Here is a 14,298-nt window from a genome sequence, read left to right as displayed (position 1 = left end):
TTTTAATGCGGTATCATTAGTCTTAGATTAGTCACAACATATATATCATTGCATAAATGCTTTCTTGAGTGGCTGCTTGCTAAGAGAAGGCAGGAAAGTTTTCATTTGTTCATTTGCTGTCTCGATTATTGGAATGTTTTACACAGAGTCAGAGCTTCAAGAGGAGGAGTTGGTGATTAAGACTGTAACCTCTGAACTGTTAAATAAAAGGTGACTAGCATTGCCATCAGTTTTGTGACTCAAGTCACTTCTTTGTCTTTCTCAAAAATGGTTAGAATTAACTTGGTGAATAAAATGAAATTTGTCACAATCTGAAACATTTTTAGATTAATCACTTTGGCTGCTGAACCAAAAAAATCAGTTATTCAGAGCTCATTCTGGGATGTACATGATGCATAGTGGGAAGGTTGCCACTCTCAGTGTTGTGCTGCTTGTGTACAAAGAATACTTCGGGGCTGTCAGTCTGATTTCTTTCTTGAGTGCCAATTCACTAAGGAGAAAAATGTACGGTGACAGTCAGGACATGCTTTTGTTAAAGCATGAAAACTATGGCATATAGTAACTGTAACATAGGGTAAGTGATGTTATTTTCTGTTTTGCAGCTTCTGTTCTACATTCAGGACAGTGATGATGTTTATGGTCTGATAAATTTTTTTCCTTTGGAGAATCAGAAGATTGAAAGTAATCCAACAGGACGCTTTTTATCCTTGAGTTTTGCAAGGGAGAGAGGAACAGTTGGAGATGTGCAGTTGGTTTATACTGCACTGTATATTCCAGCTGGAGCTCTGGATCCTGAGAGAGCAAAAGATGGCATTCTAAATATGTCTAGAAGAGGCATTCTCATGTTTCCAGAAGGAAAAACACAACAAACTTTAAATATAACAATAAGACATGATGCATTTCTTCAAAATGGTGCTCATTTCCTCATACAGGTATCTCAGTTGTCTTTTGGTGTGTTTTTTAGCCCATGTAATATAAAGGATATAATTTAGTAGTGGCTCCTTCCAGTCTAATTAAAATGATCCTACCTGTTGAACAAAAAAATAGAATTTTTCAGCTCTGTAGCTAAGAAAGCTTTCCTTTTAGAGACAGCTTCCACAAATATGCCATAAAATGCTTTATTCCTAATCATTATTTACTAATTACACCATTTAAAAAAAATACACTGTTGTAACAGGATTCAGGTATTAATCATGGAATTTAACAAAATGAGATCAATGTTGCAGAAGTTAGTTACCTTTTGAGGTATGTTTCTCTGCGTACCTCTTGGCTTTCTATTTAACCAAATTAAGGTTCTTAAAACTAAATTACAGTAGCATGACAAATTTTAGCAATTACAAGCAAGTAAATAAAAATCAAAAATAGTCAAATATATATTTAATTTATGTATAATTCTGAGAACTTCAGAAGTATTTTTTCCAGTTTTCCCTGTGTGTGCTCTTTTGGGTTTTTTCTTTTTTTCTGTCTGAATTTGTAAGAAGGGAATTTCTGTCATTGCCAATTAAAATTGGCTGGAAATAATCACTAAAACTACATTTTTGACAGAGAACTGGATTTTCAGCAAAAATATTTAAAGAAAGAATTTTCACTTTCCAATGTAAGTTTTCATTTTTCATTGGAGAAAACCAAATTTGCTTACATTTTTGCAAGTTATTGTTCAGATATACTGGTATAGAAGATCTTGGGCATTATAATCAGTATTTGCTATACTTACTTTCTTATCTGCAGTTAAGACTACCCCATAATCTCTACTTCCTATGATTATCTATTGCCACTGGTCATCTGGGATGTTGAGTCCGGGTAGCAGTCTTGATACACAGACAAAACAATGACTTTGCACATCCAAAGCACAAATCACAGAGGCATGTCTTAGTTCCTTTTAATATTTTCATTTTTAGTCAGATGTCCTTAGAGTTTTCAAGTGAAGGTGTTGATGTTAAATCCATCAATTTAAAATTTGCCAGGTTGTTTCTTTAATTTATGGTCTACCAAAGATGTTTCGCTTACTTCTGAGACCTTGAAAATATTTCTTCCCTCTACCTCCTTTGACCCAGATTTTCTTAAAAAAATAAAAACAAAACAAAACAAAAACAAAAACAAAACAAAACAAAAAAACAAAAAACAAACAAACAAACAAACAAAAAAAAAAACAAGAGAAAAATTTATTGCCAGAATTATTTTATTGTTTTACAAGTATGCAGTTTTTTTCCATTAGCAGTTAGATAGGGAGTTGTGTTGGAGCACTGGAATAGGTTAGTATGTTTTACAACTGTATGAGATCTGAAAGATCTACAGAAAAAATGAGATATCTAGTTCCAAGCCCCTTTTAAATGATACATTATAAACAACATTGCAGTGTGGACTATGGGCAAGACACACATATGATACGTATTTCAGAATGCAGGCACTTTTCCCAGCTTTTCAAACTCTGGATTCCAGGGAGGCAGGGGGTGAATGTTCTGTACTTTCTTCATGAACCATAAAAATCTTTTTGTCTGAATAAACAAAATCAGAGGGGCTTTCCAGCACAAATAATTCATTTAGAGAAGGAAGAAAAATACCCCCATTTATCACTATGACAATTCTTCTACATTGTGAATAAATGATAATGTCAGCCAACATGTTTAGAATGAGAAGATTACAGAGTTTGTACTAGGCACAATAGAGGATCAACCCAGGAAACAGGGGAGGAGGAGTGGAGGAGGAAATGAAGCTTAAACACAACTAGGGAATGGAAAGAGGAACTGGAAAAGTGAGATTAACATTCTTCAGTTAATCTTCAATTAGATAACCTACTGTCGTCTGAGGTGCAGTTTTTGGTATGGACAGGAAGATTAACTAATTTAATAAACTACTCCTCATTATTATTCAATTCACAATGCATTCTTTTTTGCTCATGAGCTGACTTGCTTTAAAAGGAAACACTGGACTGGAAAAAAAAATTTCTTGGTTCTTCAATAATACTTTAATCTCAAAATTACTATCCAGGATCAGAAGCACTTGCTGTATTGTTCCAGCTGTGGAATATTTCAGAAACTTTACTGAGCTAACAATGACGGTGTGGTCCACCTTCATACTGTCAATTACAGGATCAGGCCCTATTCTAAAAGAAAGCTTAGAAAACAAGTGAAACAAGCAGTCCGACCATCTGTTCCTCAGACTCTCAATAACTAGCTGGTATGGTTGCTAATCAATTACTGAATACAGTCTTTATAAAACAGTTCCATCTATCATTGAATGAAATGTGCATGAATATTTTTGTGTGTTACTCAAGCAATGGTAGAACAAAGTATAATACAGCCCATGTGTTTTATATAGATTGGTTTTAAGAGTTGAAGGGCTTTATAACTCATCAGTTGAAATGGTGATTCATGATCACTATATGTATTTAAATAAGGCCACTTTCCCCTCCTCCAGTAAAACTTTACTATATGGTAACATCTGATAACTCCAAGCAAAATAATTGTGGTAGTTTAAAGGTGGTTGTCATTGGTGGTTCATGCACCAGCGAAATGTTTGCAGAAGTAATATGCAGAACAGTTATAGAAACATTTATTATAATGTTTCATGTAGACAGAATCACATGGTATAAATTATTTGAAAGAAATACTTAAACAGGCAAGTCCTGCTTTCCTTACTATGTCAGTACTGCTACTGGGTTAGTGAGTGATATGTCCCATTCAAAGAAAGGGCAAGCATTTTTCTATTTCTTCTTAGTATGAATAAACTATCAGAAATATATTAACACAAGAGGAGACTACAATTCTGAAATACTGTACTGATTTTCAATTCTGAATGCAATTGTAATATATTAGTTATTATAAATAGAGAAGTTCTTAAGGTTGAATGAGAGAGGAAAGAAGATTGGATCATTCTTTGACTTCACCAGAGGCTGTAAATTATTAAGGTTCCAGTGACTTCAGCAGATTTTTATCAATGCATGGTACAAAAAAATGAAGTTAGGGCGATAGCTTGGCCATCTGTCAGATCAATACTTCTATTCATAGGCCTAGTAATAAGTCTAGGAAATTCATTCTCCCTCTACATACATTCAGTTGTGTACACAAACATGATTTCTCTGAGAGGTATTCCATTCTGCTGACAAAGCTCAGTGATACCCACTTCATTTCTTTGACACATCCAGTTACACATTTTTGTAACAGGAACGTTGCCAGTAAGAGAAATTTGTTCTGGAGATGTTTTGCTCCCTGCATATGGAACGCATTCTGAAATGACAGAATTGTTCTGACTTGGTATTAATGCTTCTTAATTCTCGATTTTTTCTTACTTTTTCCTATAGCTGGATAAAGTTGAGCTGGTGAATAGAATTACCCTAGTCCCACCTGTGAGTCCTAGATTAGGCGAGATTCGAAATATTTCTCTGAGGATTACTCCAGATATCGCAAATGGAGAAATAGGCTTTACTAGCAATCTTCCAATTATTATTTCTGAGCCAGAAGATTCCCCTGCTACAGTGGTAAGTAAACATTTTTATGTTGTCCCTTAGTATGGCAAATTTATTTGGAGAAAGCAAAGTTTGCTATAGTCAGTGTAACATCTGAAAGTTAATGTGGGGAAAATCCTTCCTCTAAATTCTGCCTGATCCCAAATACTCCCCTCCTTAAAAAAAAAAAAAGAAAAATGCAAAAAAGTGCATGTAAAGTAAGGTCTGAAACAATGTCTTAGTCATTATCAAAGAAGGGAGGTTGATCTTTGCTTTTTCTGTAAGCATCTAAAACCTGTCTTGATGCTCATATGGAACAAAAGATGCTGCAGGCATTTTTAATTTCTCTCACCAACTGCAAAGGTAGTAATGTGAATTAGGACTGATATCACTTCTAAATTTCAGGGAAGTGTCTATGCATCTTATAGTTGACTTGCATGTGCACATATAATTTGGCTTGCTGGGTGTGGCTTTCCAACAATTATGCTTTTTAGGTCTCTGAGAACCAAAAGAAGCATTTTCAAAAGCATTGCCATCCATATGAGTGCTTTAGTCCCAGCTGGAGAAACATTTTTTAAAATGTTTTTTCATATATTTTACCTTTTTTTCCCAGTTGTCTTCACTGAAATCTTCCCACAAATCTTGTATTGCCCATTCTCAGATTAAAACTGCCAATTTCCAACCAGAATAAAGTTATGGTAGTTGCATTTAAAAACTAAATTGTGCCTTGATGAGGTTGGCACTGATTAAATCGGTCATACAAGGCTTTTTATGGTTATGGTCTCTTAGTGTTTTGTGATATTAATAACCTGTTATCTCTGCTGTCTAGATGCGTAACTGATAAATGGTTAAAAGGATAAGATTCAGTATATGTTTTTGTTGATATACCATCTTTGTTTTCCTATCTTATACGCAGGTATGAGTCAAAAAATAAGCTAAACATTTTGAGGCTTATTGTCAAACAGTAATTTGTAAAGTGGTAATTGATTTTACATCTAGTTTTTCCAAGTCACAACAGACTCGTGTTTCATAGGTTTCCATTGCATTGCATCGAGATGGGACTGATGGTGAAGCAACTGTGTTTTGGAGTTTGAAACCCTCTGGTCCCAATCAAAAGGCAGTAACCCATGATGATATAGGTCCTTTTAATGGCTCCGTTGTTTTCTTATCTGGACAAAGTGATACTACAATCAACATTACTATTAAAGCTGATGATATACCTGAAATGAATGAAACTGTCTTATTAACTTTGGACAGGTATTGTACCCTAATCTCTATTTATATGTATCAGTTGTAATACTCAATTTGCATATAACAAATCAGAACAGTATTAATTAGGAGGTATTGCCTGCATTGCATTGGTAAGTGCCTGAAGGAATATTAGACCCTTGATTCAGACTGTGTATGGATTCTTCTTTTACTGGACATGAACGTAAGAAACTGTGTTGTATTTATTAACTAACAACTTAATTTTGTTTACATTTTTATGGAAACAATGTATGGTATTTAGAAAGTTGTTTCAGCTTTGATCTTCAGTTATAGCTGTTGGTTATAACACATATCTTTTCAGAAAAGTAGTATTTAGTGAATAGTAGAAAGTGAATAGTAAATAGTAGATAGTGAATAGTGAAGAAGTACTTAGTGAAGAGTAGAAAGCAGTATATAACTCTGTTTCTGCCACAGGAAGGTTTATAGCTAGGGTGTCATTGCAGAATTAGATCAGCTTTGTGTTCAGCCTTTCTTGCTCTTGATAATTAGACACTTCCACCACAACTTCTGGCTTCCAAAATAGCCCCATATGACCATTACCACGTGCTTCAGCTACCAAGACAGAAATGGTGTTTATGAAGCACAGTGTTGTAGTCTCCATTCTGCACAAGATCAGGATTAAAGGATAATTAATGCTGTAAGGGACCTTGGGAGATATTATCTGCATGTGAACACTACTCTGAATACTTAAATTAATTCATATGTAGGAGTGTATTCCCTCTGATTTAGTAACAGGAGAATCTTGGCTATGTCTTTGGTCCTGCTTCCAACAATTACTTGGATATATAGTTTAGAAATAACACCACTTCTTCTACTACCTCCTGCAAGTGTAAGGTACTTCTTTCCACTTTTTATGGAAACATACCAATAGGGGTCTGCCAGCTGCAACATCCACATTGAACATCTACTTACACAGTCCTAACCTTATGCAGAAGTATTCTTGTCCTATATAGGAAGCGCAAACTAGGTCTTGGGAACTTCACCACCGGATAACCATGGTGATGACATAATAGCAAACCAGCAACCAGCTCCTCGAGCAGTTGCTAATCCTGATTTGGAAAGCCGTTTTTTTGAACATCATTCTATCTGACAGGAAAGATGTTATTCCATTGCAGGGTTGGCCTGCTTCTGTAAAAGCTTGCTGGTGCATGCATCTAGTGCAGGATGAGTTATTTCATTCTACCTTGGCTAATCACTATGTTGGAAAAACAGTCCTGTGCAAGACAAAAACAAATGGAAACTATTGCAAGGAGTTCTCTGCTTTTCTTGCTGTGGATGAAACTGGTTTGTCTCAAGTAATTCGTTAGAGTCTCTGGCACAGAGCATGGAACTAAGACTAGAAATTATGATTGAAGGTGTGAAGAAGTTGTGTAAAGTAGCCAGAAAATAGAAGTGGAAGGGTAGGAAATAAGTAGGTAGAGGAAGCGGACAGCATAAAAGATTAACTTTTTAAATTCTGACAGCTCTGCAGTTGTGTGGAACTACAGCTTTCTGCCACTTAGTCTGAGTAGTAACCCTAGGCTGTTCCTTGAAAATGACAGCAGTAATAAGGATTGAACTGGCAGCTGAACAAATGTAACCACTGTTCTGCTTTTACTATGTGTGTTGAGAGTAGCGGGTTCTGCTGATCATGAAGTGGCTGGTAAAAAGTGTGACAGCAGTAAGCAGCTTTTCCCACACTTGGCAAGGCCGGAGAGTGAAGTAAGAAACAGGTGGTCTGGCCTGGAAAAAGAAGTAACCAAGGAGGAGATAAAATCTGCACTTTTCTCTAGACCTGGATAGTGTCTCTCAAGGCTGTGAGTGAAATTGGGCAACTTTAACATTAGTAGAAGCCAAGAGTGAAATGACTGCAATGATCACCCTTTCAGTACTGGAGATGACTCTTCAAATCAGGGTTGGAGGAATACTGTCAGGGTTATGTGTGTAAGCTTGTGGTATTTCTTTCTGCATAGTTTGTATTTTCTGAATGAACAGAAGATTTCGGTTTCCAAGGCTGGCAGCCAGCACCTCACAGCAGTAGTGAATTAGCATGAAAACAAAGATGCACTGTGCTGTGGATGTGCTTGTACTGTTCTATAAATTGTAGCATAAGTCAGTAGGAAAATAGAGCATGTAAGAACTTTAATGAAACTATAGACATAGAAATACGTTCATAACCATTCTATTTATTTCAATTAGTAATAGCATGAATAAAACAATAAAAATAATTAGTTCTAACAAGGATATATTATTTACAACTCAGTGGTGTTGTTAAGGCAGTTTACATTTTAAACATGCTTTGATTATGTCCATAACTATAAAAGGAACTTTCCAAATCATTAAAAATAGTATTTTCCTTCCTTGCTCTATGGCCTTTGTCCATAGGCCATAGATATTAAAAATAACTCTGAATTCTGTCTACAAAGTGGAGGCAAATATATATAATGAAGAATATGCCTCCGAAGAAGACAGATGAGTAACAAAGAAACAAGACAATCCTGTATCTGCTGAAGCTTCTTCATATTTTCTTTTTTTAGGAGCAGCTTCAGGTTGAATGCCTGCCCATATCTGAATAGGCCTGAATTCAGACCAAACATAAATAAATCCAGATGTCTGTAGTGAAATCTCTTTGAGAAAGAAAAGGCCTTGGTCTTCTTGATGAATATAGGTGGAACAGGCCATGGAAGTTGTGTGTATGCTTTGTGAAAGCATACGTACATACTAGGGCTGTTCATTTTACCTGGTAAGCACAAATAGAAATCAGTTTTAAAAAATCTGATTGCTGCTTTTTCCTTCTGCACAGCCTATTCTCCTACTGACAGTTGTCATCCCCTCAGTAAGTTGCAGATACACAGCTATCGATTTGGCAGTTGGTGTAAGTGAAGGGCCAGGAGCTGCAGGGCACGTGGGTTGTGTTTGCAATCTTAAATGGAAGGTGCTGAGAGTGAGAACCTGTGGACTTTGGGATCTGGAAACAGCAACATACTGATAAATTGATTTTCATTTGTGAAAGCGATAATCCATGAACAGATGACTGTTTAAATATGCTCAAATTTTTTTTGAGTCATGCCTCATATAATTTAGGATGCCAGAACAGATTCATGTATGTATGTTAACGACCTAAATCTCATTTACTATATACAATAAAGCAAAACTGAAGCAATGTAGCATGGCGATTCTTATAGTTCTAGTGATCTCTGTGATGCAATGCAAATTTCCACAGTCTGAAAGTCTGTCTTGAGTAAATTTAGAAAATAGATTTTTTTTAAAAAATTGCAAACGCAAAACATAGGTTTGACTATTTCATTGTGAACTGTCTGGTAGTTTTTTAACATTTTTGTGTTTAAGAGATTACTTCCTCACAAAAAATTAAAAAATCATGGGAGGCCCATTTAAAGCACTGCATACTGTCTATGGTCCTTAGTTCAGGGCTCATATTTATATGTTGTGGGTTGCTGTCTGCACTACCATGCACAGAAACACTAATATCCTGTTTAATGGCATTGGGATTTTCTCCTAACTTGATGATTTCCTGTGGTCAGCATCTGTTTCAAAACTGTATTTATCTTTCTTACTTCAGTAATTTTTCTATTAAGTAATACATATCATGCTATATGAATTAAATCTTTCAGTGTAAAATGTTGGCATTTTCTTCAAGGGTTTGGTCAGGCTTTGTTTTCATGTGGGAAAAGTTATTTGGAAATAGTAGTAGAATGTTTCAGTTAGCGTTGCTGGACACCTGCTGCTAGCTTTTATTACCTTTCAAAATAATACCACCCTATAGCTCCTGCTATGAGTAACAGAAATTAAAATAGCCTCCAAACCCAAATGATTAATGGATTAAACCTGGGGGGAAGGCGCTCTCTCTGATGAGAAGCACGGTGGAATTTATAATGTGGCAAATCCTACTTTAACACTGTTTTTTAAAGCTAGGTCCTGCCACTAATTAAGTCAGTAGATAATCCTGAAAAAATTGAAGAAGGGGTGAGCACTGACTAAGAATCTAGGAAGCAAATTGAGTAACATTCCACAGGCAATCTGAACACACCTTTTTTGAGATAACTCCTGATAGAAAAGGAAGTTTTTTAGGGAAGTGTGTTTTTAACAGTAACAATACTGGTTCACAGTTGCAATTAAGTTTCTCAGGTGCCTTTCAGGACACTCACTTTCTGCAGATTTCTAATTCTTCATCCAAAGCTATCAAATTCAACCTCATTGCATCTCTTACTATTATTTTATTTGCAGTGGTATTTAGTTCATAATAACATTGAACCTGCCATGCTACTTTAAACTCAGTCAAAAATCTTCTTTCTGCTATTTTGTAGCACTTTGTGTTTAAAAAAGTACAAGAAAACATTTGGAAGCTTCTGTTGCCCTAATAAACCTGTAATTCTTGCTAAATTAAGGGTTTTTTTTAAAGTAAATTACTAAATAATGATTTTTTAAAGTATTGACAAGTCATTTCATGTGAGATTTGTCATATGGGAAGTGGTTTTTTTTGCAGCTTTTTTTACCACAGGAAACACAGTTATGCAATTAGAGACTGTGTTTTTTACACTAGCACCATAAACATTGCCAGTGCTTATTCTCTGTGATAAAATGAAACTCCATGTCCACACATAGCCATTTTACAGAAAAAGTTAAGCTGAGGAGAAAGAAAAACAAGTGGATTTCCCAGTGGGAGAGATCTCTTCACTCCTGGACAAGTGCTCTCTCTAGTAGCTGGAGCTTCTTGGTATGGTTAAGCAACTGTGTACAAGGAGCTGTTTTAACTTTTCTTGTTACTTCTGAATGCCCTTGCCAGGCCAAAACATGAGTTTTAGAAGGTCTGAATAGCCATTTTTGTTCCATTTCTACACTGCTGTTATAGGAACGCCTAAAGAGATGTTTTCACATATCACAAAAAACGAGACAGGACTCAACTGGTCCTGTGCACTCCACGGCAGTTCGGACGTCTCTACGACAAAAAGACTGTTCCTGAACAGCGTGTTGTTCTTGGATGTTGACAGGGCACGTGGCAGAGCTGATAGCTGGTGGCCTGCGGGCTGTGTGGTGGCCTAGAGCCAGGAGTCCAGCCTGATAACGTGGCTGGTGGGGCAGGGGCCCATCCCACCGCCCCCAGTGAGCCAGGAGAGCAGACTGGAGCCGGTAACTGGGGGAAACCCGGAGTCCAGGGCATCCGGCATGGCCAATCCAGGAGCACACGTTGGGTTTAGGACGGATGATGGTGACCAGGGTCAGGCACAGCCCAGTGATGACCAGGCAGGTCCACGATGAGGACACAAACCCAAGATCAAGCCAGGAAGTTCCTTGGCGGGTCCTGGTCCAGGGATGTTACGAGAATTTATGTGTGTACCTGAGAGTGTAGACGTGAGGGATCCTATTGTGTACACCATTCGCTGCTCATGTAACAGCAGCTCAGAGCTGGAGGCCTAAGCCTAGGTGTTCCTATTCTCTTTTTGCACAGGCTATTTTATGCCTTTATTGAATAGTAACCAACATTTACTACGTCAGAGCAGTGATATCAGTCGGGCAAATCATGCCGAGAAAGCATGGTCAGATCGGTCAATAAATAAGTGATCTTGGTGTTGAAAATAGGACTTGGATGGAGAAGCCTACCGAACAGTGGTTTCTTTAGCAGTGGATAGGCTGATTCTGACTGAATGCTTTCCAACCTGAAAGTTCTCTAGATTCTGTGACTGTTTAAAATTAATAAATTATTGCCAGTCTTCTCAGTCCTTTCAGAGAACATCTGGAGATGCTCAAGAAGCATACCTCATGATACCTTGCGACTGTTTCATTTCTGCTACCCTCTGAATTTCTGCAGTGCTGCCGTTGTGCATTACGACACAGTATTAGATTCTAGCACTACTGCTCAGTTCTTCTTAACAGGCTTTTTTGTCTGAGCTGTGTTTGGACTCATGCAGTGAGACTTCATGAAGCTGAAAGAGATTTTATTTCTGGCATGCCCTTTCACTTTCTGATGAATTATTATGTCTTGACTACTTAAGCTTCATACTGGTTCATTTGTATCCTTTGTGTTAAATTATATTACAAACAGCTTAGTGATATAATTAAATTTTAACATTACCAACTCTGGAATTTTCTCCTTGATCTTTTCATTGTATTAATACTTTGATGGTTTTGGAGCACTTTTGCATATGTTTCTGAAGGAAGGGAGAATGTCTCAATATATAGTATTTAAAATCTAGCCTCACTGGAAATCAATGAGATATTTCTATTAACTCAGATCTCCTATTTGAAAGACTGTATGTGTATGTATGTGCTTTATTTTCTCTAACTTTTGGATGAAGTCTTATCTATTGAATCCTGAATCTAAGCTCTTTTTGAGGTTAGTGAAGTCAGAATTTCACTGTGTAAATGCTGTGGTAATCTGTTTATGGTATTTTGATAGGGGATACAAGTTTTACATTTAATATATATTGATTTTAGATTAAGAAATCCAAATGCATGATTGTCATTGCAGAATAATACTGCCTTTTTATCCGACTTGATATGGTAGTTTTATTATAAGTGCTTGGCTGAAACAGAACCAATTAAGAGATTAGCAAATACTCTTTTATTTTCTTATTTTTGTTCGTTATATTTTTATATTGGTACTTCAATTTGGTAATCTTTTTAACTGAAATATTGTCAAAAATAAAGTTTAAAGTGATTTTGTGTCCAAATAGTTTTTGATATGTACCAGTTACAGCTACCACTGTGCTAATTTATTTGGCAGATTGATGAAATAACATATCATGGAGGCACATAGAATTTTTTTTTTTTTTCTTTTTAAATGAAGGGCTGTTTATAAATGTAGACTGCTGGTGCAGTTGTGAGCAGGCACAGAGTTTGGCAGTAATCAAGCTCTTGGAGGAGGACTTGGTGGGGTATACCATGAATGGATCTTGACATGTTGCATTGGTCATGAGGTCATTTCTCCTAAGTGGGAACTGCTCACTTTGTAGCATTTGTCAGCAGGAAAATGCCAGGCAAGTAGGGGTCCCATAAAATGAACATTATGAGCATTTGGAAAAGAATAAAAAAAGCTTTGTTTTTTTGTTTTTTTTTTTTTTAAAAAATATTATTATTATTTTCTAAGATTAGTTGATATCCTAGCAAGTGTCACTTTAATTCCTTCCCCATCCCCTTTCTTTCTGTGTTGACAGGGTAGAGACAGAAAGGTTTGTCGTATACTTTGGGTAAGTGCAGTGAACTGTGGTTTGTCTTCAGTGAATCAATGCTTTGTTTTACAAGTGACTGGTTTGGACAGATTCTGTCTTTATGATTTCTTTTCCTCTCAGGAATCATGTCTTCTGCACCTCTTCAGACAATGCATGCTTGCCCTTTGGTGTTTAATTTGATGGCATGGGGTTCTGGTTTAAAGGTGTTTCTTTATTTAGGATCTGTGAATGATGAAGGTTATGAATGCATGGCTCACTGTTTGATATTTGACCATTTGATACAATAATGGGTTAGTTGTTTTAAAGTTCCAGAAATACAATTTGTCCCAATTAAATGACTGAACTGACTAGAATTATTGAGAGTTTATCTGTGGTCAAAGTTGAGCAGTTTTCTTGATTTTGAATAACCTACATTTAGTTTATGTTAACACAATTTATTGTGTCTGCTGACATATTTTTTTAATGCGCAGTAAACATGACATGTTAGCCTTTTAAATAGATATTTCCTGTTTTTCACCTTGTATATTCCCTGTAGACTTTGCTCCAAGATACATTGCTATTTATTTTTTTGTGTGTGGTCATTCCAGTTATTTATGAGTGCTTGTGGAAACAGTTCTGGAACTGATTTCAAATATTAGATATAATAGATCATATTTCCTTCTACATGAAATAGTGTTTCATGAAGTCTGGGTTGTAGTACAGTGAAACCATAAAAATAGTTACGATAAGTTGGACCAAGAGTTCATTGACATTTTCTTCAGGAAACACAGAAGATGCACAGGAATCTAAATACATAAACCACCATGTAATAAGCCATATCCAAACCATCAGTCTGAAGGGGCATTCTTGATAGTAGTAGTAGTAGTAGTAGTAGTAGTAGTAGTAGTAGTAGTAGTAGTAGTAGTAGTAGTAGTTTTTCTGGCATTTTTAATGTAATGAACTTAAAACAATGTAATTGAAAATTACCGCATCTGAGGAAATCAATACAAGACATGTGCAAGGTTGCCTTGTCTTGTCAGATATGGCACATTTCTGTCCATGAGTAAGACCAAGATGGTGTAGCAGTAGCCCAGGGAGAAAACTTCTCCACCAAGAGGAGCTGTATTTGATCATGCCTGCACTGTTCACAATAGGCTTTTAGGCAGCGTGTCTGTGAATAAGGGAGGAGAAAGGGAATAAGTCTGAGCTGCTGAGCATAGGTCCAACACTTACTAGAGCCAGACTGGGATCCTACAGGTAGTGTCCACATCTTACAGAAAGCAAGCTAACACACAGGTGAAGATAAAATGCACAATATTGAAGGGCAAGTCGTCCAATTTGTAGTAAATTTTGCAGAAGAGGGAAAAAATGTGTAGTTGTCAATGTAATTTCTATTTGGTTATGTTACTTTGAATTATTCTTTATATTTTGACCCAAATA

At 36.3% G+C, this 14,298-nt stretch overlaps 1 protein-coding gene across 5 annotated transcripts in view; it reads left to right on the top strand.

Annotated features, from left to right (window-relative positions):
* Positions 1-14,298, top strand: part of ADGRV1 (adhesion G protein-coupled receptor V1) — a 294,340-nt gene that overhangs the window by 24,165 nt on the left and 255,877 nt on the right. For all 5 annotated transcript variants that reach the window (XM_042787872.1, XM_042787871.1, XM_042787870.1 and 2 more), the window contains 3 exons: positions 603-932; positions 4,301-4,477; positions 5,478-5,701. In XM_042787872.1, the coding sequence (XP_042643806.1) occupies positions 603-932; positions 4,301-4,477; positions 5,478-5,701 (731 nt within the window). The remainder of the gene's footprint in view (positions 1-602; positions 933-4,300; positions 4,478-5,477; positions 5,702-14,298) is intronic.

This window comes from Tyto alba, unplaced genomic scaffold (genome assembly GCF_018691265.1).
Source record: "Tyto alba isolate M040663 unplaced genomic scaffold, T.alba_DEE_v4.0 Super-Scaffold_13, whole genome shotgun sequence".
NCBI classification, from domain to species: domain Eukaryota; kingdom Metazoa; phylum Chordata; class Aves; order Strigiformes; family Tytonidae; genus Tyto; species Tyto alba.
This window is presented reverse-complemented; position numbering and strand designations above follow the sequence as displayed.